The sequence below is a fragment of the Mesoplodon bidens genome (assembly GCF_964165515.1).
Source record: "Mesoplodon bidens genome assembly, chromosome: 9".
In the NCBI taxonomy this organism is placed as follows: Eukaryota; Metazoa; Chordata; class Mammalia; order Artiodactyla; family Ziphiidae; genus Mesoplodon; species Mesoplodon bidens.
Window position 1 is genome coordinate 52,144,427 of NC_138166.1, and position 26,847 is coordinate 52,171,273.

The following is a 26,847-nucleotide window of genomic DNA, read 5'->3' on the forward strand; positions in this document are numbered from 1 at the left end:
CTCTCCAAGTCTGTAGAAAATACCAAGCTCTTCTTGAGGGTCTGGCCTGAAACACTCTTATCCCTGATCTTTACCTGGTTGGTCACATCTCCTCCTTCAGATCTAAGTGTAAATGTCCCCTCATCAGCAAGGCTTCCACTGTCCATCCATCTAAGGTATACTCATTGCCCACCTCTCTCCCTCACATAAACATATATAACCCACCGCTCTCTATCTTAGTTATTTCTCATAGCTCTCTTTTCCTCTTTTCAATTTAAAATTACAGATGTATCTGCTGACTCGAATAATCTTTGCCTTCCCCACTAGATGACAGGTTCCATGGAAAGAGAAACTCAGTTTTGCCCACCATTACATATCCATTGCCTGGCCCAGTACACCGAACACAGTATGGGCTCAGTAAATGTCTCCAACGGAAAGAGCTCTTTTAAATGGGCAATGCCTCTCTGCATTCCTTGTTTAGACAAGGGCTTCTCAACTTTGGCACTATTGACACTTTGGACCAAACAATTCTTTGTTGAGGGAGACTGTCCTGTTCATTTGTACCATGTTTCACAACATCCCTGGCCTCTAGATGCCAGTAACACCATTACCGCTCCCTGAGTTATGAAACCAAAAATGTCTCCAGATATCAGCAAATATATCCTGGTTTAAAATAAAAGGATGACAATAACAATGAAGCAACTCAGGAATGTGGGTTTGCTTTAAACTGAAACCAATCTTATCATCATGTCCTTCCTCTAGTCCTCCTCAAAAACCACTTAAACTGAACTAAGTGGTTTAAGTGGGAGAGAGATTCTAGGAGCCCTGACATTACGATAATTGGAAATTTCTACACTAACTCTTTCAAAATATTCCTCCACTATCCAAGGAATGCCTCCATTTTCACCAGCTGGACTACAACTCTGAAGACAGAAAACATCAATGATTGTTTTGAGGGTCTCCCAATCAAATGATCAAAGACCCTGATAATAAAAATGGCTAACAGAAGGCAACATTAAAACACTGTCTAATAGAAAAGTTAGCCCTGTACAGTTTGGTCTAATAATTGAAATCATGGTTCTTGCTTAAACAATATACTCATTGTCACTTTTGTCAAAAAGATTAGGTATTGTTTGTTTATCTGCTGCAAGCTAAATGGAACCAGCTGTACCCATGAACCAGCTCCTAATGCCTTACATTCTTCCTGAAAAGGAAGTCAGGGCTGAATCTGCAATTTGAATAGGCTTTAAGGTTTTTGAAAATAAAATTAGCAGATGTTGGTGGGTGGGCTATTATCCTCCTTGGAGTAGGTAAGGATAAGAACTCTACTTTCAACTGTACACAAGGAGCACCAGATCTGAAAATCACATGACACAAAGTCCATTCATTTCATTAGTTTTTTTTTTTAAATCCAGTTTCTCTTGCACACTGTAATGCCGTATTTTGTGCATTAAATTACAAAGCTAACACTGATTGTATTATCATAGTATGATGCCATTTTCATATCCTGTGACTAATAGTGTGGTTACAGGCTTGATCTTTGAAGTGAGCTATGATAATAAGCCTATGGACCCAAAGTCTAAAAGAAATCAGAGCAGACCTAATGAGAAACAGAGAGTGCAGCAGAGCCCGTAAAATGTAATCAGATTTGCCTCTCTTTTGTACAGAGTTCCCGTTTGTGGGCAGATAACCTCTCAGGATGCTGGAAGTCAGCATGACAGTCCAGGTGTCAACACTTAAGATTGAAACTTCAGTGAACCAGGAGTCCAGTGTTTTCCATCTGGGGATTTCTGACTTTCAGAATTCTTCAAACTCCTCCTGATGGTGTTTCAGTGGAGCTGACCTTCAGGGCCAGCAGTAAGAGCCACCTCTTTAATCTTACATATTCTGAAAAGGTGGCTGACTGCTGCTGCCTTTCTTCTTGCTGCTGCTTGTTTTAATTAACAGTGTTTCTTCCTCCTATTTCTCCTGCGGCTTTGAAGAGCTCTTTGAAATGTATTTAGTGTATTTCAGTCTTGGTTTGGCCTAGTCTCTCAATTTATGAGGTCGTTGAATTCAAGTTCAATGATTCAGCACACATTGGCAGAATGAAATGCTAAAAGAAGACTGGCATTTTCAATCACATAAATCTCCTGTTACATAAAGTGACCAAATTCCTCCATTGTTCTTATGGACCTCTGAGATAACAATTTACAGCTGGTACAGACCAGTTTGGGCCGGCTCCTCTGTTTAGCGGGCTCCCGCAGGAGTAAGGCTTTGGCATCTTCACCTCAACAGAAACTGAAGATAAGCAGGAAAAAAATGACCAGAAATCGGGGTCATCTGTGGGAGGACTTAGTCTGAGTAAGTCCAATACTCTAATTCCAGAGATGGAACAAAGAGCAAACTTTTTCTTTCTGTAAATGACACTAGAAGCATGAGAAAGTCAAAAGCAAGCAGCGACAGCCTCGCACTCCTTTAAAGTAGGAAGGAAAAGAGGAGTCTGTCCCAGGCAAGAGTAAAGGTTTATAGCTTCTCACCACTCGGGGCAGGGTGTGGAACTCGGGAGAACTGGGGGTTCAGGCATGGGGTCGGGGGGAACTCAGGTGCACTCCACCCGCAGATCCCAGTGCGCTGAGGAACACACAGGTCCCACCATACTCCAAGTTTGGGACTTGAGGTGGCTGGTGCTCATACCTGTTACCTACAACAGCCAGGCATTCATGGGTGCTCACATATAAACAACCCACCAACCCGTCCAAATTATATTGTCTAATGCCAATCCCACTTGAACACTCAAACATAACACTTTTGCTTTTATCAAAATTTGCACAATAGGTGCTTCCCTGGTGGCGCAGTGGTTGAGAGTCCGCCTGCCGATGCAGGGGACACGGGTTCGTGCCCCGGTCCGGGAAGATCCCACATGCCACGGAGCAGCTGGGCCCGTGAGCCATGGCCGCTGAGCCTGTGCGTCCGGAGCCTGTGCTCCGCAACGGGAGAGACCACAACAGTGAGAGGCCCGCGTACCGCAAAAAAAAAAAAAAAAAAAAATTGCACAATAATTCAAATAAACAATTAATTTTACTTTAAGGCCCTCAGGCTTTAACAGATTTTGTGAAGAGTCTGGTGAAAATTTCATTACATGTGGTTAGAGGACCAAGTCCCAAAAGGGAACTCTCCCAAGGAGTCCTACAAATATACACAGTGATGCGGGAGGCTTGATTTAAAAGCACATGAGGCTGTGAATTCAATCACCACTGGAGAGCACACATTTAAAATACTTTAGTCAACCTCATCCTCTCTTCCTTCCTTTTGAAACCCCACAGCATTTTACCTGGGCCTTTCTTACTGCATTCTATCTTATATAGAATACACTACGTTCTAACTTATACAGAGTTCTTTATGTATATGGACCATCTCCTGTCAAGACTGTTAAGTTTCCTGAGGGCAGAATCTGTATCTAATTCCCTCTTTTTCACCTACAGCATAGAAGGGGCATAAAAACAACATAACAAACACTCATCATTAATTAAATAAGCTAAAAAACTGTTAACGAGTCTCTTAATGTATTGATACAAATGTCCTTGGGAAACAGATGGTTTCAAGGGGCTGAATTAAAGACATTTTTAAATGCCACATGTTTTAAAATGTAGCACATTATACACTGCATGATTTTTTAAAATCCTATATTAAATGCTACAGGGATTTAGAAGAGAGAACATAACCAGGAAATCAAACCAGGATAAAGATTAGTAGCAAGAGTGATAATAAACTGCCTCCCTTCCCCAGACAGAAACACACACATGCACAAAGAAAGTATTAAGAAGCTGGAGAACACTGGTTTCAAAACAAAACAAAACAAATCTCTACTCAAATATAAAACTGTGGGAAGTTCAAAGCTTTTTTTTTTTTTTGTAATAGGAAAACTTATTTGTGAGTGATGTATGTTGATATGGTTGCAGTTAACCAGCCACATTCTTTACAGGCAAGCTCATCACCAAGGGGGCTACACTGTACAGGAATCTCAGTCAACTTCTCCCCAACCTATGTGTCCCTACAGGAATAAGAAACTCAAGATAATTCAAGAGTAATAAAAAGTCTTTGTACTTCTCAGGTTTCTAAACAATGGCTGACAGCAACTGTATCAAAGTCAACAATTACACAAATCTTTTGATGGGGGGGATATCCTTTGCTCATATATTTGAACCATGAAATAAAAGATGACTTACATATATCATAAATGGAGATGAAGAAGAATATTATCATGAACACAATGCCAAATTAGTGAGGTTTGAAATTAATGAGTGTTATAGATTGAACTGTATCCTCCAAAAAAGATATGTTGAAGTTCTTACCCCTAAAACCTCAGAATGTGACCTTATTTGGAAATAGGGTCTTTACAGAAGTAATCAAGCTAAAATGAGGTCATTACAGTGGGCCCTAATCCAAAATGACTAGTGGTCTTATAAAAAGGGGAAATTTGGACGTGGAGACAAACACACCGAGAGAGAGAGAGAACACCATACGACCATGAAGGCAGACATCAGGGTGATGCATCTACGAGCCAGGAATGCCAAAGATTGCCAGCACACCGCAGAAGCTAGGAGAGGGGCATGGAACAGATTCTCCCTTACAGGAGCAACCCTCAGAAAGAAACCAACTCTGCCAATACCTTGACCTTAGATCTAGCCTCCAGAACTAAGAGATGATAAATTTCTGTTGTTTTAGCCACCCACTCTATGGTATTTGTTTTAGCAGTCCTAGCAAACGAATACAATGAGGTTTATGGCAAAATCCAAACTTGACACCTGTAATTCAATACACATATATATAAAATGCTCACCAACTGAGCATCAGGGGTATCTCTACAAATGCCATGCAGCTTTGTTGCAAGATAACGATAGCTGCTCTTGGGGTAGATGCTAAAGATAATGTTTAAAGATGGAGACAGGGATGCAGACAGCTATGGGAAAGTGCTGAGGAGTACTGGAACAGGGATCCTAACATTCAGTTGACTCTTTCAATTACGTAGTGCTTCAGGAGACACACCAAACTCAGCTCTCTTAATGTTGCTAGATGGCACGTAACTGTTGTTCTTTGGCCTGACCTTGCCACCATAAAGCAAATAAGCACAAGCAGCCTGTCATCTCCTAAAGCAGGTGAGTGGTCAATGGCTTTCATCTCCAGCTGGAGGAAATTAAATAGTACATGTGACCAGCAAGCTTTAAACTGCTTGAGAAATGCTGACAAGATACACTGAGACCTGCTGGAGTGAAAAGTATTAACTGTCCAGAACTATCCTTCTCAAAGATTGCAGGTACTTAAAAGGCAGTCTTTCTTTTATTTGGGCATAATAAATGGAGAATGTTTCAACTATCTTTCAAGATTTTGTCATAAATCTTAAAGTTAAATATTTAATAGAGTTATTATCTTGCATTTGGAAATTAGCTGAGCATATCTTTGGTGGGAAGTCACTTCAAAATGATTGGTTTATTTCCTTATAATGAAATAGTATGTTTGCTTCTGTTTGATCCACCATTAAAACAAATCAGAGCATCTGGGAGAACCATCTGGAATACTCAACAAGGACCAAGTCTTTCCAAGAAGGCCTTATCCTGTGGAAGCAGTATGTAAAATGGTTAGGAAAAGATGACCTCAAACCAGAAAGACATGAGCCAAGACAAGTTCTGTCACTAATAACCTGTACTGACTTGGACAAGTGACTAAATTTCTCTAAGCACCAAGCTGTCTGGTCCAGCAGAGATAATAATAATATAAAAATGGGATCTTTCTTATAGAGTGCTGTGAAGAATAAATGAGACAATGAATATACCATATTTTATACAAAATAATTGCTTAATCCAGTGTAGTTATCTTCACCTTATTAACATGAAAGGTGCAAGTAATTTTTACACAGTAGAGTACTATTTTTCCTTAGGAAAAAATACAAAAACTTGGGACACAACCACTATTGAAATTAACTCAACCATTTATGCCATTACCATGACATTCTATAATGCTTAAGAGACACAGTGAAGTCATGAACAGCCCTCTAGATTTTTTTTTCCTTCCCCGTCATATTTTTTTCTATTCAGATTTTTTAAAGGCTTTTTGGGGGCAAATGTCTAAGAATCAAAATTAATACTCAATTTTGATCTACAGCATTTCTGAATTTCCTTACTTACATATCTTCCTTTATCAGGAATATTGCTTCAACTTCTTAACTTGAAAACTATGAACAAAGGTATAAGACTACATTCCAGAAAAGCCAAAGAGTACCTAAATAAGCACATAGTCAAAATTTCCAATTATGTGTTTAGAATGATCCTTCAGAGAACTGTCTTCTCTATCTCTTTAATTACTTAGCTTAGTAATTCAATTACATCTGAGTAATTAGTTAGAATTTCCTATCTTATACAATGACTTAAAAGGGAGGCAATAACAAGGATAGGTTAGAAAAACATTTTTCAACACTATTTGGTATTGTTATTAAGGTAAAATGAGGCTTTTGTCTCCTGTAGTTATTTCAGGAAGAGTATTAAAAGTTTCTACAAGCTACATGCCACCAAATCTGTACTCTTAACCAATATGGGAGAGGGAGGAGGCCTATCAGAAACACATAGCGGCAAGCTTTTTTTTTTTTTTTTTTTTTGCGGTACGCGGGCCTCTCACTGTTGTGGCCTCTCCCGTTGCGGAGCACAGGCTCCGGACGCGCAGGCTCAGCGGCCATGGCTCACGGGCCCAGCCGCTCCGCGGCATGTGGGATCCTCCCGGACCAGGGCACGAACCCATGTCCCCTGCATCGCAGGCGGACTCTCAACCACTGCGCCACCAGGGAAGCCCCGTCAAGCTTTTTAAGAACCCAAATCTGTGCCCTGACCCTGAGAGAGAATGTGGGGGAAGAGGACAAGGGGGGGAAGAGTTGTTTCTCTGTGTGGAAATATATGCAGCATGATGCCAAAGGAGACAGGAAGAAAGAAAGAGTTTGCAGTTTGTTTAATTAAGTGACTTCTGAAAGATGGAGTAAAAGCTCAAGTTAAAAAGATGTCAAGAATAATCAATATATTTGGCTTTGTCAAATCAGTACTCTTAAGAATAAGCAAATGCTAAAACTCCATGAGAAATTAATCACATCATTCACCTGGAAATGAATTCTCATTTGAGGGTTCCAATGAGAGAAAGAGAAAACAAAGTTGGAAGAGAGGAAAGACGGAAAAGATAAACTGGACAGGTCTGCAAAACTGTTTGCTCACGGAGAAAAGCAATTCTACTGACTTTTACAATTGTTAAAACAATGACAATAACAACAAAAAACCTGAGGGAGGAAAATCTATTGTGTATTAAATAAAAATTATTTAAATATACTGTTACTTAATACTAAGAGAACAGGTATATTTTACATGTGAAATATTCAAAAATTAATGAACTTACTTGCTTTTCCCTTTGTATACTGTAGCATAAGATCCTTCTCCTAGTTTTTCCAGTTTTTCATATGAGTCAGCTTTTCCAAATTTGGGACTTGTTGGCTAAAAATGAAGCAGAGGGTAAACAAAACAGATTGTATCAGGCTAATTAACAATGAATAACCCAATTTTGCTGAAAATGTAGATTCTGTCAGTTTTTAAATAACTTTTTTCTAATACAAGAATGTTTATTTTTAAAAACAACATAATAAATATTCAGGGTACAAAACTCAGAAAATGCAAATGAACACAGTGTAGAAGTTTAAATTTACCCATAATCTAATCACCAACAGAGAGCCACAAAATTTTTTTTTTTTTTTTTGCGGTACGCGGGCCTCTCACTGTTGTGGCCTGTCCCGTTGCGGAGCACAGGCTCTGGACGCGCAGGCTCAGTGGCCATGGCTCACGGGCCCAGCCCCTCCGCAGCATGTGGGATCCTCCCGGACCGGGGCACAAACCCGTGTCCCCTGCATCGGCAGGCGGACTCTCAACCACTGCGCCACCAGGGAAGCCCCACAGTTGATATTTTGATAGCTCTTCTTCTAGTGCTATCTGTATACTGATGATTGCTTTTTAACATAAATGGGACTACACTATAGATAGTGTTTTGTAACCTGCTTTTTCTTAACTCAATATATTATAAGTATTTTCCATGTTATTATACAGTCTAAATTAGGGGCTGGAAACCAGCCCACCACCAATTTCCATATATCCCATAAACTTAGAAAGGTTTTTATATTTTTTTTAATGGGGGTTATCTAAAAAAGAATAAAATTTCACAGCATGTGAAAATTATATGAAAAACAAGTTTTAGTGTCCTGAAGTTTATTGGAACATAGTCACACTCATTCACTTACATATTGTCTTATGACTTTCAAGCTACAACAAAATTATACTGCAACAGAGATCATATAGCCAACAAAGCTGAAAATATTTACCTGACCCCTGTCGTAAATCATGACTGTATAAAATTCAGTCATACAAAGTTACTCCTCTGTTACCTTTTAGCAGTAATGCAAATAAATAATCAAAATATTCAGATAACACTAATTGATACAAAAGAAACTCTATTATGTCTACATACACCAATCCTTAAGGTTTAGCTGCAACAAAATCACTCTTCCTTAAGAAACTGCACACTCCATCATGACCACAGAAGTGCTAAGAGTGAGTGGTCTCCTCACTCTTGCTGTGCTCAACTCCCACCCCAACATTCACCAGCAAGAAAAAGGGAGTGTTGTCCTCCACTGAGGACAAATTGCCTATTATTTTAATGTCACTATAAAAAGATAATATCAAAACATATTAAAAATGATAATTATATAAGGAATTAACATTTTTAAAGGATTATGTAATCACAGTTATAACTATATTTATAAAAAGTTACTAATGCTTGTGGTACTCCGTGAGAAACCAATTTTAGAAACTTAAGGAAAGAACTTCTTGCAGAAAGTTTATAGTACACTATTCTTGACCCTGAGCTCTTATACCACTTATGAAAAAACACAACATACTCACAATGAATCTGACTCCCATGGTTTATAAGGATTCTATTTGGCAAACTGAGCGATGCTGCTTACCTCCTTCCCCCCAACAGGCCACATAGTGAATGAAAAGATATTTTTCAAAAATAATAAATTAGGGGCTTCCCTGGTGGCGCAGTGGTTGGGAGTCCACCTGCCGATGCAGGGGACGTGGGTTCGTGCCCCGGTCCGGGAGGATCCCACATGCCGCGGAGCGGCTGGGTCCGTGGGCCATGGCTGCTGGGCCTGCGCGTCCGGAGCCTGTGCTCCGCGGCGGGAGGGGCCACAACAGTGAGAGGCCCGCATACTGCAAAAAAATAAAATAAAAAATAAAAAATAAATAATAATAATAAATTAGGAATAGGAATGTGAAACAAAAAAGAGTGTCAATATCTAACCAGATATTTAGAGGAATTCTAAAAGATAAAGAGTAATCAGAATGAAAACTTCAGAGAAAAGAATGGGGGAATTTAAAGCCCTAACATGTAGAGGAAGACTAATACAGATAAAAGAAGCAGGAGTCTCTAGGTCAATATGAGACTTATCAACACAGGAGAAGACATGATGTCCTCCCAAGCAAACTGCAGGAACATGTGAAGAGGAGACAGCAGAGAATGTGGGTATTCAGGCTAGAAGGGTAGAGCAAGGACTGAAGTAGCCAATACCCAGAGAAAGGATGACATCTCCCATCCCCAAACTACAATCCCTGCCTCTCTCACACAATCACTAGAGACAATTTACAGAAAACAGAATAAGATGACAGAAATTTTAAAATACAAAAATGAGTACACAACCAAAAATCACAAATCATTTCAGGAACACCAACAGCTTGAAAGAAAAGTATAAAATTCAATGGCAAAGAGATAAACCCTCGCACCTATCTATGGCAAAAGAGGCAAAAATATACAATGGAGAAAAGACAGCATCTTCAATGAGTGGTTCTGGGAAAACTGGACAGCTACATGTAAAAGAATGAAATTAGAACACTCCCTAACACCATACACAAAAATAAACTCAAAATTGATTACAGACCTAAATGTAAGACCAGACACTACAAAACTCTTAGAGGAAAACGTAGGCAAAACACTTTTTGACATAAACCCCAGCAACATCTTTTTTGACCAACCTCCTTTTTTGACCAAGCCCACTACTGGGCATATACTCTAAGAAAACCGTAATTCAAAAAGAGTCATGTGCCATAATGTTCTTTGCTGCTCTGTTTACAATAGCCAAGACATGGAAGCAACCTAAGTGCCCACTGACAGATGAATGGATAAAGAAGATGTACCACATATATACAATGGAATATTACTCAGCCATAAAAAGAAACAAAATTGAGTTATTTGTAGTGAGGTAGATGGACCTGGAGACTGTCATACACAGTGAAGTAAGTCAGAAAGAGAAAAACAACTACCGTATGCTAACACATATATATGGAATCTAAAAAAAAAAAAGAAAATGGTTCTGAAGAACCTAGGGGCAGGACAGAAATAAAGATGCAGACTTAGAGAATGGACTTGAGGACATGGGGAGGCGGAAGTGTAAGCTGGGACGAAGTGAGAGAGTGGCATGGACATATATACACTACCAAATGTAAACTTGATAGCTAGTGGGAAGCAGCCGCATAGCACAGGGAGATCAGCTCTGTGCTTTGTGTCCACCTAGAGGGGTGGGATAGGGAGGGTGGGAGGGAGACACAAGAGGGAGGAGATATGGGGATATATATATATATATATATACATGTATAGCTGATTCACTTTGTTATAAAGCAGAAACTAACACACCGTTATAAAGTAATTATACTCCAATAAAGATCTGTAAAAAATAAATAAATAAAGATATCAAGTATATCCTAACTCTAAAAAACAAAGGCCATGAAATTGGGTCATTTGTGAGACGTGGATGGACCTAGAGCGTGTCATACAGAGTGAAGTAAGTCAGAAAGAGAAAAGCAAGTATTATATAATAACGCGTATATGTGGAATGTAGAAAAATGGTATAGATGATCTAAGTTGCAAAGCAAAGAGACTGAGAAGAGACGTAGAGAACAAATATATGGATACCAAGGGGGAAAAGGGTGGGGTGGGAGGCATTGGGAGACTGGGATTGACACATATACATTATTGACACTATGTATAAAATGGACAACTGACGGAAACATGCTGTATAGCACAGGGAACTCACATAGCACACTGTGGTAACCTAAATGGGAGGGAAGTCCAAAAGGGAAGGGATATCTTTATGTGTATGGCTGATTCATTTTGTTGTGCAGTGGAGGCTAACACAACATTGTAAAGCAACCATACTCCATTAAAAAAAAAAAATTCAGGGACTTCCCTGGTGGCGCAGTCGTTAAGAATCTGCCTATCAATGCAGGGGACACAAGTTTGAGCCCTGGTCTGGGAAGACCCCACATGCTGCAGAGCAAGTAAGCTCGTGAGCCACAACAACTGAGCATGTGCTCTAGAGCCCGCGAGCCACAACTACCGAGCCCGTGTGCCACAACTACTGAAGCCTGTGTGACTAGAGCCCATGCTCCGCAACAAGAGAAGCCACCACAATGAGAAGACTGCACACAGCAACTAAGAGCAGCTCCCACTCGCTGCAACTAGAAAAAGCCAGCATGCAGCAATGAAGACCCAAAGCAGCCAAAATAAACAAATACATTAATTAATTTTTTAAAAATTTCAATGGGCAAATAAGTTAAACACTGGCAAGAAAGTTGACACTGCAAAAGTAATAATAACTTTGAATAAAAATAACCAGTATCTTAAGAGAAATTTAAGAAGATATTACATCCTTTGAAAAGAAACAGAGATTTAGAGATTAAATATTTCATCAGCGAAATAAAACATGTATGGGCAGTGACTAAAAGAATGTACATAGCTGAAAAAGTTCAATGTTTGAATAGAATTTTCCCAGAAAGCTCTAGGGAGAGGTTACATCTAAACAGAAAAATTATTCAACAAGCATAATATTTTTATACACAACAATGGCTGAAAAAAAGACAACTAAGCAATACTTTTAAAATGAAAAGGGAAAATGGTTTTGGATCACTAATACTCAAGATAGTTCCTCATTTGGGATGGAAACGTTGCAATTGTACCACCTACAGGAAAAAAAATAGATATAAAATTCCATTTTATCTCAATATAAGATGTAGTTGGAGTGATGGGTGAAGTGCAGGAAGGCAAATAACAGTAGAAAAAGAGAATAAAAGCATGTTGGGATTTATTGGATTGTTAAGGACAGACTGCAGATACTGATTAACTCCACATGCATAAATTTTAGTGTATTTCTTAACACTTAAAAGGTAATTACTAGAATAAATATGATGTACAAATCCCAAACAATTAAGGAGGGAAAGAATGGAAGAGAAAAGTGCAAGGAAGAAGGGGGAAGAGGGTAAGGAATGGGAGACTTAGAGAAGGGGCATACTCAGTAAGCAAGCATATAAAGTAGAAAATCATAAAATAAGGAAGTTAAGTCCAAATATATCAATGCTTACAATAAATATAAATTTTAAAATTTCTCTATTAATATAAAGTTCTCAGATTGGAAAGACAAAGAAAATCTAGCAATGTGCTATTGAGAAGAGACAAAAAAATTAAGACAAAAGAGTAAATCTGAAAATAAAAGGGAAAATATAGCAAAAAAAAGTATTTTTGCAAAATCATGCATTACAGCAATACTGATGGCAGAGAAGACAGAATTTACAAAACAGCAAATAGATTAAATTAGTATAGCCCATTAAAATCCACCAAGAAATTTAATAATCACAAAGTAGTATGAGCCAAACAACATAGTTTTGTGGTGTATGAAACAACTGTTGGTAGCAATAAAATGAGAAATTGTCAAATCCACAGTGATAATGGGAGACAGACATACATCACTCAGACATCAACAGAGCAAGCAAATGACCAGTTAGTGAGATATATGGGCTCAAATAGTAGATTTAATATTTTAACCTAATACGTATATTAATATATATTCTTTTCAAGTACACATTAAACATTCACAAAAAATGGCCATAGATTAGGCCACCAAAAAAACCTCAATAGTCAAAACTGAAGAAACATTTCAAGTTACTTTTTCTGAACACAATGCAATAAATTAAAAATTAAGAATAAAAGGAAAACTAAATAGTCTAGCCATATGGGTTAAAAAGAAAATCAAAATTGAAAATTCATAAATAAATAAGTGGCACTGAGGACATGACATGTTAAGACCCGTGGGGTGCAGCTAAATCAATACATAAAAGAAAATTGAAATAAATGTGCACACACTAGAAAAGAAGAAAGGTTGAAGGTATTATGATTGTAGATATTTAACTGCAGCTAGAAAAGGAACAACAAGGGACACTGTAGGAAGGAATTAATAGACAATGGACTACCTATTCTTTGCGCAGGCTCAGCGGACATGGCTCACGGGCCCAGCCGCTCTGCGGCATGTGGGACCTTCCCAGACCGGGGCACGAACCCGTGTCCCCTGCATCCGCAGGTGGACTCTCAACCACTGCACCACCAGGGAAGCCCTGGACTACCTATTCTTTTCTTCAAGAAACTTGTGAAGTACCAACCATGTGTTGAGTTGAATCAAGTAAAACTCAATGGAAAACTACATTCAAAAGAGCCTGACTAGTCCTGTGTGGGTTATGTTCTCATGCATTTTTCATCACCGAGAAACAGCTTGTGAATGTCGCACTTTACCATCACCCTCCTGAGCCCAAGTTTTAAATAGAAATTTTTAAACCTATATTAAACTTCAGTATAAAATGATCTTCAATGGGGAAAATATTGTGTTCACAGTTCCATTCTAAATTATTTAAAATCATAATGAGAAGTCTGTATGTTTGCTTTTGTGCTCCTTTAAGAATAAATCCAATCTAAGTTAAAGAAAAAAGCAGCAGCAGAAAGTCACCTGTTTAGTCTCATTAGAAGATAAAGTGCTAATGCGTATTTAGAGCAAGGACAAGACACAGTCACACAAAATTGGTAATAGATTAGGAAGTTATTATTTTCTCTTCCTGGAAAGGCAAAAATAATTTTCTAAAAATGATATATTTTACCCTTCGTAAACTGCCTTATATAAGTTATGTAATCATTTTAAGACACAGACCATACTAAAATTACTACTTGAAGAAACTGAATTGAGGAAATTAGAAAAACAAGGATAATACTCTTTTTTAGAATATATCCCATTTATCCACTAGAAAAATAAAGTAAGAGATGCTAATGGCATCTAACTGAGCGGATTTGGAGGCATTAACTGCCATCGTTAAAGTACATCCTATTAACAATATGATGGCAGAAAATTAATATTTTGCCTCATTTAGTGGAAAAAGAGTCAATGTGATTTGCCTTGTGAAACTGATATGTACACATTGTGGAAATATACTGTAAGTTACAGATCTGTAAAATAAGAAGAATCACACACATGTAATGCCTCTCTAAAAGTTATTCTAGTCAATGAAAGAATGGGTCTATGGAACAGGACATGTCTATGAGATAGTCTGCGCTTTAAGAGCTAGATTCTTGTAAAGTTCATCTCCTATTTTAAATACACAGAAATGTTCAGATCTGTAATTATTATGCATATAAATAAGGAAGCTAAATGCCAAGTGTTTAAAGAGGCCAATAATAAAATCCTTCCAATCAAATGACTAAGAATAATTCAGAAGGAGAGGTCCTATTTTGTTTGATAATTAAAGTTCAGGCCTTTGGTTTGCCTTTCTTTTTTCTTGCAACTTTATTAAATCATCACATTTAACTAAAGATGCTAGATCAAGCCAATAGGTAGTCAACCCTAACATTATCTTTGGTTCTTTGATGTCAGGTGCATGCATGGATGGGAAACAGCCTTATGGAGCCACTATTCTCTGCTTACCACTTCCCTACTTAGACTGCAGGTTTGACACAGCACCTTACAGAAATGGAAATACAGAGGGCTAATCAGCAATTATTAACAGACACTAACTGCATGGAGATGTAGAATTTAATGAGATAATGTTAATACATTTTTTTAACAGAATAAAGGTACATAGAACTGTCAATTGTCTGGACCAGTGGAGGGGAACATCGGCATGGATAATGAAAAAGTCAAGATAATATTCCAGCTGAATGGTGTTTGTCACCCTGTCCTGAAGGAGATGCTCCTGGCGTGCTCCAGTTCATTGTTTGTGCAATCAACAAAAACAACCAGCTAATATCAAGTGTTTACTGTGTTCCATGCTTTGAGTTTATCACTTTAAATACATCACCTAAGTTTAATCCCTATCACACCACCCTAAGGTTGGTTCTACTAGTGTTCCTATTTGAACATGAAGAATTTAAGACTGGAGAAATAAAGTTACTCATCTAAGATCCTACAGCTAATGTCAGAGCCACAATTCAAACCAAGTTGATTGGAATTGAGAACATATTTTCTTTACCACTACTACACTGGCAGACTCTTTCCATGGAGACCTAACTCCCACCCAAATGGAGGAGATATTAAGTCATGCTTAAGTCTGTCATCCACTGAAACCCCATTCCTAGAAACAAGGATGGGGTTTTTTAGTCAATTTTTATAAACTGCATGAGTATACCTCAGTGTTCACTATTATGATACCATGATATGGTTATAAGAATGTCAACAGTTTTACACTGAATTCATTGAAAATTTACTTTACCCTTCATACATAACCCCTTACTTAAGATTGTTGATGACCCCCTGAATTGTAGGAAAACCACAAGTAAGAACCACTGCTCTATCACATTATACTAATAATTGTGAGAGTGGGTGTGAGGGTAAGGTGGGAAGGATTCAATCAGAACTATCTAACCTCATCAAACAACAAGGATTTTTGAAGTCAAACCTTCCTTGGCTAATTTTTCTTCTGCCTTTGATCTTCACAACAGGCTCTATCATCCTGGATTTCTAACCCTTTTAGACACAGCCACACTGAGATAACTCATAGTTGATGGGTAACTTGGTTACAAAATAGATCTAGATCTAGACAGAGGGAGAGACCCAACCACCACACATGCTAACAACCTGACAAGGGGCTAGTCCCCACAAGAAGGAGGCAATGCCAAAATGAGATCCCCAAGGATGAGCATCTGAGGACTGAAGCGGGCCTCTCATTTTCAAGTCTGCACCATCCTCCTCTCTCTCCAAATTGAGCCTGACTGTCATGGGATGCAGACTTTTTTTTTGGTAAGGAAGAGAGGTAAATTTGGAGAAATTTATAGAATGTATAGAGGACCTTAATCTAAACCTGAATTTCTGAAAATATGGTCTCTTGAAGCACAGCTCAATGAAATTCCTTCTAAATTGGGCCAGCAAGACAGGCAGTCTCCCACAGCACTGCCAATAGTTCTCGCTGTTGAAGGGCACAGCTGAGTTGGAGGAGATGGTAGGAAAAGGGGAGCAAAAGTCTGTCCTGTCAGTGACAGTGCTAATTATGACCCAGGGGCTAGGCCCAGGAAGAGTAGGCACTCAAAAATCATCTAAAACAAGTAGGATCTGTCAAACACCTCTTGAAATATACCAATTTAAATAAAATCACATTCTTTACATTCTGCCTGAATTTTAAAGTGCCACCGTCTGGACAAAATCAGGAAGTCCAGATGATTGTGTTGGTCACTGAGGCCAAGGCACTCTTGATTCCTTGATTTCAGGCATGACTCCTCACATAGACATGACCAGTATGTGAACAGCAGAGAGATGTATACACAGTTGGGAAGATGTGATATTGTACAATAGTTTCTACCACAGTATTTCAAGAAACAAGAGTGACTATCCTGAGTTCCTCACCAAAATAGGGGGCTGGATTGCCACACTGCTACTCATTTTCTCCTTCCTTCTCAACTGTACTCTTGGAGCCTATTCAAGATAACTAATACTTTCAAAGAAATGACAATAAAATAAAGATATAACATTAATCCTGGTTGTCCTTAGGTAAAGGGTTTCCTTTGATGCTTATCAGCCTTTAAAAAATCTTTTAAAATAACAAAACCTATGTCATAAAACTCTCATGCCATTGAGTATGAAATGATCAAACCCATACACTGTTGGACAGGATGTAAAATGGTGTTGCACAAGAAGTGTAACCACGTCCATTTTCAGCCCAATGAGGAATCGAAAGGAAAATAGTCTTTCCATGAAAAAGAGTATAATAAAATCCCCCCCTCCCCCGTCACTGCAAAAGGGGAGAGAACAAAAAGGCAGTAGACAGAAAGGACTCAGATAAAACAGAATACTGTAGCATCGTGCTAAAAGAGAAAAGAAACTATTTCCAGCTTGATCAGGAAAGAGCAAAGACCTTTTTCCAGGGCATACTGAATAGAAGCAAAAGTTCCCAAAATGAAAAGAAAGCAAAGCACTTTCCACACAAAATAATATAAGCGCCCTGATATATAAGACAGACATCCCAGATTGGATCAGAAAAGGGTAAACCCAATAAGAAACTCTCAGGAAAGAGGATCTAAAGGAAGTTAATATAATAGGAGAGAAACAGTGGACATTTCCAGTTCAACATGGTGGCTTGAATACAAGTATTTCTCTCTCCCCCTTACCAATCTGTACTAAAATGACAGTACTAAGTTATAACTCAGAAGGGCAAATAAAATGAATAAGGAGAAGACTGAAGACAAGATACAAACAAAAATTTTGAGATGGGAAACAAATGGACAGGAGGTCACTGACAAGGACGATGACTAAAGGTAGAAACCAGTAAGAACTAAGTCAATTCATACTTCAGAATCCCAGAAACACTCAAGAATTGGAAGTTGAACTTTAAGGAGGGGCTAAAACCAACATGATTAGTTGGAGTGGATTTAAGGAACTGGTCCTTTCCCCTAGACTCTCCTAGTCAGGTGTCTGCCTGTCCCTGATCCCAGCAGAGGTTTATTCTCTGAAGAGGTTGAATTTGAGAGGCTCAGAATTAGGACACCAAGCATAATGAAAACCAGGATGAACAGTGAGACTGAACAAAAATGAAGCACAAAAAAGGCACTGAGCCCCATCTTGATCATCTCAGGAAACAAACTGCAGCTAGGCTTACCTATCCTAAAAACTAGATTGGTCAATCAACTTTGGAGGAATGAAGGGACGTCTCCTGACAGCAATTTGGAGATCAACCAGTCCAGATTGGATTAGGACAATGGAGAACCACAAGGAAAATTTCAGGGGGAAGAAAAACTGACAGATTATCTGATTCTGATTTATTTCAGAGGAGTTTTCTAGTTTTATCAAATAGTTTGAGGCCTCAATTTGTGATTAAAATTCTATTAATTAATTGTATTAATTATGAACAAATGAAAAGAAGAGGCAATTATAACTAGGAAAATCAAAAAGTTTTGCAAGGAAAGGAAGTTAATCATAGTACACTATGTGGTCTCACTAAGAACAGTATTTACATCATCTTAAGATTGTAAATACTGTATACAAATTAAAGCCAAAAAGTAGGATAAACATACTTGGGGATAGGAATAGAGCAGAGAAAATCCTGTCTTGATGTGTTCCTTTGTACTCTGTAACTCAGGCAGTTACATCTAGAGGCTTGCTCAGATTCATGCTTAATTCTGTTGGTGGTTATTGCATACTCCCATGAGGACATCATAACCTCTGGATGTCCCTCTTTTGATAATGTTAGCAGGTATTGATAATCTTTGCCTAGATGCATTAATTCTTCAGGGATTGCCAAATGGTGATTCCTAAATCTATTATTCTTTCTTGATTTATTAGTGGGATTACTCCTAAAAGAGAAATTTCCCTTCATCAATGACTAGATTACCATGAGGTGAATTTCATATAGAAATCACTGAAAATAAATGCTTAGCTATTTGATTTATTTGCCAGTTTTCAACACTAATTCTTATTTGTTTTTATAATGGTATCTATTAGGTTTTGTATATTAATGTTATAACCTGCAATTTGGCTAACTTCTCTCAGTGTAGTATTTCCACTGATTCTTTTGGTTTTTCTAGATATATCATCATAAATCTTCAATAACGATAATTTTGCCCCCCTCTAGCTTGCTTTCATTATCTGTAGAGATGTTATGCTACTCCTTACTCTCTCTCTCTTTTTTTCATAGTTTTGTATGGGATTCAACCAATAATTTTTCTATTGGTTATTTTTAAGTAAAATGAATTTTTCAGTAATTTGAGAGGCATATGGCCAAGATAGCTTTTCTAGCTTTATGGAATGAAATTCTTTTCTCTGTTTCATGAAGTGAAAAAAAAAAAAAAAGACAATCTCACACACATTGAGCTTTCCCCATTTGTTTCACTTCAACACTTCTTTCTGGACTTTCTCTTTCCCTTTGCCCTACTGACCCTGCCCTGCGCAGAAGTCTACTCCAGCACTTTCTACTCAGTGCAGGGCTTTATCCTGAAAAGGTGCTTCAACTTGATGTTCTAGAGGAGTCACAGGAGAAAGACCAGCAGACACCCCATGGTCTCCGTGCACTCATCAACTCACAGGTGCCATCAAAGTCCCCACCCAGGTGCTGTTGCTGTCCTAAGAATGGCCCAATGAGCCACCAGTATGTACCTGATGGCAATTTTGGGGTTTCCTGGATCTGAGAGTAGGCCCTAGTCGCCTGGCCTTCCCTGAGCTTCCTCCCTCTCACTTTCTGATACCACATGGTTCTTAAAATTGTTCATGGTTTGTTCCCCTCGCTCCTAGTTTGAGGTTCATGGAGAAACCTCGTCACCTATACTTGTTGTTGATGTTATCCATTGGTTTTGGTTTTACTGCACTAGTTGCTCTCTCTAATTATATGAGGGGTTTCTAAACCTATGCCACTGCCACCCTCCCTGAGTCCTCTCCTATCTGAAGTGTACACACTGCTATATTTAAAATGGATAACCAACAAGGACCTCCTGTGTAGCACAGGGAACTCTGCTCAATATTATCTGACAATCTAAATGGGAAAAGAATTTGAAAAAGACTAGATACATGTATATGTATAACTGAATCACTCTGCTGTACACCTGACACTAACACAACATTGTTAATCACCTATACTCCAGTATAAAATAAAAAGTAAAAATAAATGAATAAATACAGAGAGAAATACAGAATGCATCAGACAAGTCTCAGCTTTCTTTGACAAGTATTTTAATTAACTCCTTATTAAACATTAAAAATAAGTATTAAAAATAAGTATCAAAATCTCACTGTTATTATTTATACTATGATGTACACACTGACTTGATGACCCCCAGTAGCAGCAAGCACACCCAGCACCCAATCTTAGTTTCTAAATAACATTCTTCAATAAAAGGAAACAGGGATCTTTGGAGAAATGCCTGATTCTAGGTCTGGGGCTGGAAAAACACAGTGTAAGCCAAGAGCAACTTGTAGGACAAGAAAGTAAGAAAGTGTTCAAAAAACAAAGGGATGAAGACATCTCAAAAGGACACAAGGGCCAAGCTAAAAGAGCTCCCAGTGACCAAAGCAGGAACAATTTGAGTAACAAAAGAAATAATGTACCACTGGATAATAACTAGGATTGCAGATACAATACAGGATAACTAGCTAAATTTGATTTTCACATAAACAGTGAATAATTTTTTAGTATAAGTATGCTTCATTGCAATATCTCAAGTGCCAATTTCTATATATCATGTAGATTGACATATAATATTAAGATAACTATATAGTAAAATATATGTAATTCTCTTTCCATTACAGAAGCTTAATTATTCTTCAATGATTCTTTTCATTTCTCCTAAATGATACTAAATCTAAAAGTTCTCCCAGGAGTTAGTGTTGTATCTGTGACCTAAATGGATACTACCCTGCAATCATAGACAAGATTACAGGGGCCAATTTGGGGAAAGCCAGATAATCAATTCTCCTCACAAATGTTGCATTAACAAATTTATTGTCGATTCATTAACAAAAAAATGTGACACAAGATTTGTGAGGTATCATACACTTCAATTAAACTGAAGTGTCAATATTCTCCTAGCAGCTGACATCTCTTGCTCTGTTTTGGCCCTCATGGAATTTAATATTTAAAATTTGTGAAATGGAATATGTTTCTTAGCAAGATGACAGAATCAAAATTCTCTTAGCATTCTTCACTTACCCTTTAAACTCTTAGACCATCTATGTCAAGAAGTTTTTAAGTGTGGGTTAAATTTGAAAATTACTTAATTTCAAAAGATCATAAGTTTTTTTTTTTTTTACAATGTTAAATGTAGGCCAGTCTTGGAAATATGAGTTTCAGTAAAACTTTTACAGTCAAAAAGCAGCAATCACCTCAGAACTTTATACCTCCTTGGGTCCAAAGGCAAGACTTGCTTTGATACAGTTTGGGTTTAGAAAATTTCACTGTGATGAATAGGATTTCTCTTTAAGAAGGTCAGTTTCAATGTCTAGCTCGTAATTTGTAGAATATTGACAATGAGAACAAACTGGAGTAAGACAAGTGAACACATTCTAACATGTACCCTGAAATGAAATTCTTTGTGAATCTGCCAAATTCAAAACTACCCTTACTGCCCACAAACACAGTGAAGTTCAAACATCCTCTCCAGGTGTTCAAAATACCGAAGGATTTTTAATTATAAATTCCTCTAGCTAGAAACAACTAGAAAGAAAATAATCTTTCCCAAAATAAGTTGAATCATTTCTCATTTGCTTGCTGGGTGCTTATGAATAAAGAGTCTGTATATAGTTGGCACTTGCGCATGCCTGCGTTCTTTCTTCCAAAAACATTAAACCACCTAAGGAGACAATGCATAATAATGTACTGATAAAGCCACCTGCTGTCTTCCTGCACAGCATGCCACTATTATAAGAGGGATACTTGTTCTGTTCACCCACTGCTAAGTGAGAAGACTGCACTTACCGAGCTGGGGCTGGAGTGCCGCCGAACTTTAGGAGACTCTTTGCCAGTGGAGGAGGCCTTAAAGTTAATGCAAGCATTGTTCTCAGAATGCACCCTCTTAACTTGATTAGCTGGTTTCTCAAATGGGTCAAAAGTGCTCTGTGTCCTCTGAACCCTGACTTTTTTATCCTCAGGAATTGTGTCCAGGGGTTTGATCACTGAGTCCATTCCCGGGCAGTTCCGTGTAGACATCTTTGTGACACATATCTGGGGAAAAAAAAAGAAATTAAACTCAACCTCTCCACTGAAACTTTAATATCACTAAACATGCTGATTTGTTATCCTAGAAAGCATGCCAATTTTGATTCCAGGAAATACCCCGAAAGGCCGCAGTTTAAAAGCTACACTAGCTTAAACCTCAATATGAAAAATTCCTCATAATCATTCTGCTTATACTCACTTAGGGCTGACACTAAAATTGCTATCCCTAAAACAGAAAGCTTAAGGTCTATACTGCTAGTGCCCTAAGGTGGTTCTTGAACTCTGTCACATACTTTACCATCTGACTGCAACTGGGATTATTTCTGAATCATTAAAAGTTGGATAACTTGCCTTAATTAAAAAAAAAACCCAGCTGAACTAAATCAGATGGGCATTTTAACTGATGGGCCACCACGGAAGCAGCTAACACGGCTAGAGAAAGTCATCATGTTCTTCAACACTTTAATGCTTGAATACATGTTTAAAATCTATCCCAATCTTGATTTCATCTCCAAACTAGAATGGAGCATATGAAAAGGCTAAAAGGTAAAGATAGTAAAAGTTGAAAACAATGTTTTTTTCTTTTTTCTTTCTTTTTTAACACCTTTATTGGAGTATCATTGCTTTACAATGGTGTGTTAGTTTCTGCTTTATAACAAAGTGAATCAGCTATACGTATACATATATCCCCATATCTCCTCCCTCTTGCATCTCCCTCCCACCCCCCAATCCCACCCCTCTAGGTGGTCACAAAGCACCGAGCTGATCTCCCTGTGCTATGCGGCTGCTTCCCACTAGCTATCGGTTTTACATTTGGTAGTGTATATATGTCCATGCCACTCTCTCACTTTATTTTGTTTATATTACTCCACTAAACCCTGATTCCCTTCTCAACTTCATTCATTCTCTTACTGCATAGTCTGCCCCCCTCTCTCATTTTATTTTAGTCTCTCTGACTTTTGCTCCTTGTTTTCCACTTTACGTTCTAACTCTTCCATTCTCCCTGTATTCTGGAGACTTTGTTTTTCTTTTTAAGTAATTTTATGGCCTCTAGCTTGCCTGTAAAGCAAGATAACTTTATTATGCTGTTTAGAGAAAACACAACTCTGAAATTGCTTTTAAAGTTTTTTTTTCTTGTGAAAAGTTTCCACATCCTTATTTAAGGAGGTAGGAAAACAGAAAGTATCTAAGAAAACACCATGATTCACTTTGTTATGTTAAAGTAAACATATGAAGTGTCTGAGTAATATGTATAAGATGATTCCATATCGGAAAGAAATGTATGTGTATGAATAGATATAGATACAAATATACATACAGACATAGATATAGATATTTGTATGTGTATGTATGAGCACATAGAAAGGTATAGAAGGAAACACACCAAAGTGTTAACATAAGATACCACCAGATATGTAGAACTGAACGGATAAAGGGTAAGATCACTTATTTTTTACACATCCTTATATTGTTTGAATTGTATAATAAACATGTCTGATAACGTAATTTTTGAAAATACTGAAGTGGGAAAGTATGCATAATAAATTAAGCTCTTTCAAGTTTTTGAAACAAACAAAAAAATTTTAATTAAATATTAAGCATCAACTCTGTCCTATTAGTGTGTCTCAACTACTAAGCATAGGTTGAATTTTAATTAAATCAAATAAGAAGGATATCATCACACCTTTTAGCATACCACAAAATTGCTGAAGATATCTTTAAAAGACTTAAGGCAGAGTCCTCTAGTCATGATCAAAAACTAACAATTTATCACAAGATTAGATGCACTGATGTGTTTCACTCAATTTTCACTCAAGAGTTCACGTGTTTCTCTCACAGATGTGAAAGCAAGAGGCAATAGATGTGATATGGATACAGAACCACTCACACCACTGAGGCAACTGAATTATAACTATAAAATATAAACACATGAACCTGAGGAGTCAATGAACCCTAAACACAAGAAATACAAAGAAAATAACGTGTAGGTACATCAAAATCAAGTTGCTTAAAACCAGTGATAAAGAGAATATCTTAAAAGGGAGCCAGAGGGAAAAAAGTACTTTAAAAGATAAGTAAGACAGCAAATATTTGGAAACTAAGCAATACAAAAGGGGAATTAGAAAGTATCTTGAACTAAATGAAAATAGTTAAACAGAATATCAAAATGGCAGATACAGCTTAAATAGTACTTTAGCTGTAGAAAAACTTATAATGGTAAATGCATACAGTGGAAAAAAATTCAAATCAATAAGATTACACCTTAAAATACTAGTAGAAAAAGAAGAGAAATTAAAACCTAAAATAAGCAGAGAATTAAAATGATGAAAAAGTATCATTATGGAAATAAATGAAATAGAAAATGAAAAACAATAAAGAAAATCAATAAAACTGAAAGCTAGTTTTCAGAGAAGATTAAAAAAAACTGGATACACCTTTAGCCAGACAGATAAGAGCAGAAAGGTAAAGAACTTATATTGCCAATAACAGATATGAGAGAGATGACATCACTACAGATTCTACAGATATCATCAACAACTTTATGCCAATAAGTTCAGCAACTTAGATGAAGCAAATTCCTTGAAAGATGAAAACAACCCAAGCTCACTTGAGAAGAAATAGATAAGTTGAATAGGCCTATGTCTATTAAAGAAATTTAAAGTGTAACCAAAAATGTTATCACAAAGAAAATGTCAGGGCCAGACAACATTACTGGTGAAGTAAACCAAACATTTAAGGGAAAAAATAATATCAGTTCCACAGAAATGCTTCCAAAATATTGAAGAGAAGGGGATACTTCCCCACTCACTATATGAAGCCAGCATCATTCCAACACCAAAACCAGACAAAAGCATTAGAAGAAAACTACAGATCAATTTCTCTCATGAATAAAGATGCAAAAATTATTGACAATTTTTAAAACATTGAATCCAATAATATATAAAAAGGATAATAAATAATGAAAAAGTAGTATTAATCCCAGGAGTGCAAGGTTGGCTTAACACTCTAAAATGTGTAATTCACCATTTTAGTATACAATGTCAGGCAATCTCTAAAATGGCTCCCAGTGATAGCCACTTCCAAATAGTCACATTCTTACTTAGTACACAGATCTTGAGTTTGGGCTCTATTTGTTGACTTATATCCAATAAACAGAATATGGCAGAAATCATGGGCTATCACTTCTGAGAAAAGATTATAAAAAAAACTGTGTTTTCTGTGCTGGTACACTCTCAGTCCTATTCCCTTTCTCTTAGATCACTATCCCAAGCCAAAGCCAACTACCATGTTAGGAGGCAGCTCTGTGGAGAGGCACATTTATGGAAGGACTGAGGACTGCAAACAACCACAAGAGTTGAGCCTTCAATGCAACCACAGCCCCAGCCTCCTGCTTGACTGGAACCTCGTACAACACTCTGAGCCACAGGCACCCAGCTAAGGCGCCCTGGATTCTAAACCCACAGTTAACTGTTAAACTGAATGCCTTTCTCCTAAGTACAGGAACAAATCAAGGATGTCGACTCTCATTATGTAGACTCAACATTGTATTACAAGTTCTAGACAATGCCACAAGGAAAGAAAAAAGAAAAAAAAATCTACATTGGAAAGGAAGAAACAAAACCAACTTTATTCACAGAAGACATTATCATCTATGTTGAAAATCCAATGAAATCTACCCCCCCCCAAAATACTAGAATTAATAAGCTTATCAAGGGTACAAGATATAAGATCAATATACAAAAAGCATTTGTATTTCCAGATACTAACAACAATCAGAAATTTAAATTTTAAAAACACGATTTACAACAGCTTCAAACCATATAAAATATTTAGTGATAAATCTGACAAAATATGTGCAATATTTGTACACAGAAGCTATGAAGTATGGCTGAGAAAAGGAAAAAAAAACAAAGGAACCAATCAGAGACTTCCCTGGTGGCTCACTGGTTAAGATTCTGCCTGCCAACTCAAGGGACACGGGTTTGAGCCCTGGTCCGGGAAGATTCCACATGTCGCGGAGCAACTAAGCCAGTGTGCCACAACTACTGAGCCTGTGCTCTAGAGCCCAAGAGCCACAACTACTGAGAGAAGCCACTGCAATGCGAAGCGCACACACTGCAATGAAGAGTAGCCCCCCTTGCTGCAACTAGAGAAAGCTTGTGCACAGCAATGAAGACTGAACACAGCCAAAAATAAATAAAATAAAAATAAATTTATTTTAAAAAACCCAGCACTTTTGACACAAAAATAATAAACATATCTATTCATAAAATGCTATCATAAAAGTATTTTTAAACTACAAGTTCATTGTGATAGGCAGAATTCTACAATGACACCCAATGTCCAGCTTTTGAATATCCCCTCCCCTTTGAGAGTAAATATGTTGAGATATCACACCATGATTCTATTATGTGATATGGCAAATGGATGATTTACCCTGGGTGGGCCTGACCTAATCAGGTGAGTTCTTTAAAAGCAGAGCATTTTCTCTAGTTGACCGCAGAAGAGAAAGTCAGAGGTGTGATCTGGCTAGCCTGGAAGAAAGCCAACATTTCATGCTGTGACCTTCCTATGGGGGCCACATGGCACAGAAATGGGGGGCAGCCTCTAAAGGCTGAGAGTAGTCACTGGCTGACAACCCGCAGGAAAACAGGACCACTGTCCTACAGCCACAAGAAAATGAGTTCTGCCAACAGCTAGTGAGCTTGTAAGAGGATCCTGGGCCCCAGCTGAGACCAACACCTTGATTTCAGTCCAGTGAGACCTAGGGCAGAGAAACCAGCTATGCCGTGCCTAGTCTTTTAAACTACAG

General features: G+C 37.7%; 1 protein-coding gene across 4 annotated transcripts in view; it reads right to left on the minus strand.

The window, feature by feature from the left end:
* Positions 1-26,847, minus strand: part of CDK14 (cyclin dependent kinase 14) — a 591,337-nt gene that overhangs the window by 420,414 nt on the left and 144,076 nt on the right. For all 4 annotated transcript variants that reach the window (XM_081243419.1, XM_081243417.1, XM_081243420.1 and 1 more), the window contains 2 exons: positions 21,795-22,040; positions 7,390-7,484 (listed from right to left, as the gene is read on the minus strand). In XM_081243419.1, coding sequence (XP_081099545.1) covers positions 7,390-7,484; positions 21,795-22,040 — 341 coding nt within the window. The remainder of the gene's footprint in view (positions 1-7,389; positions 7,485-21,794; positions 22,041-26,847) is intronic.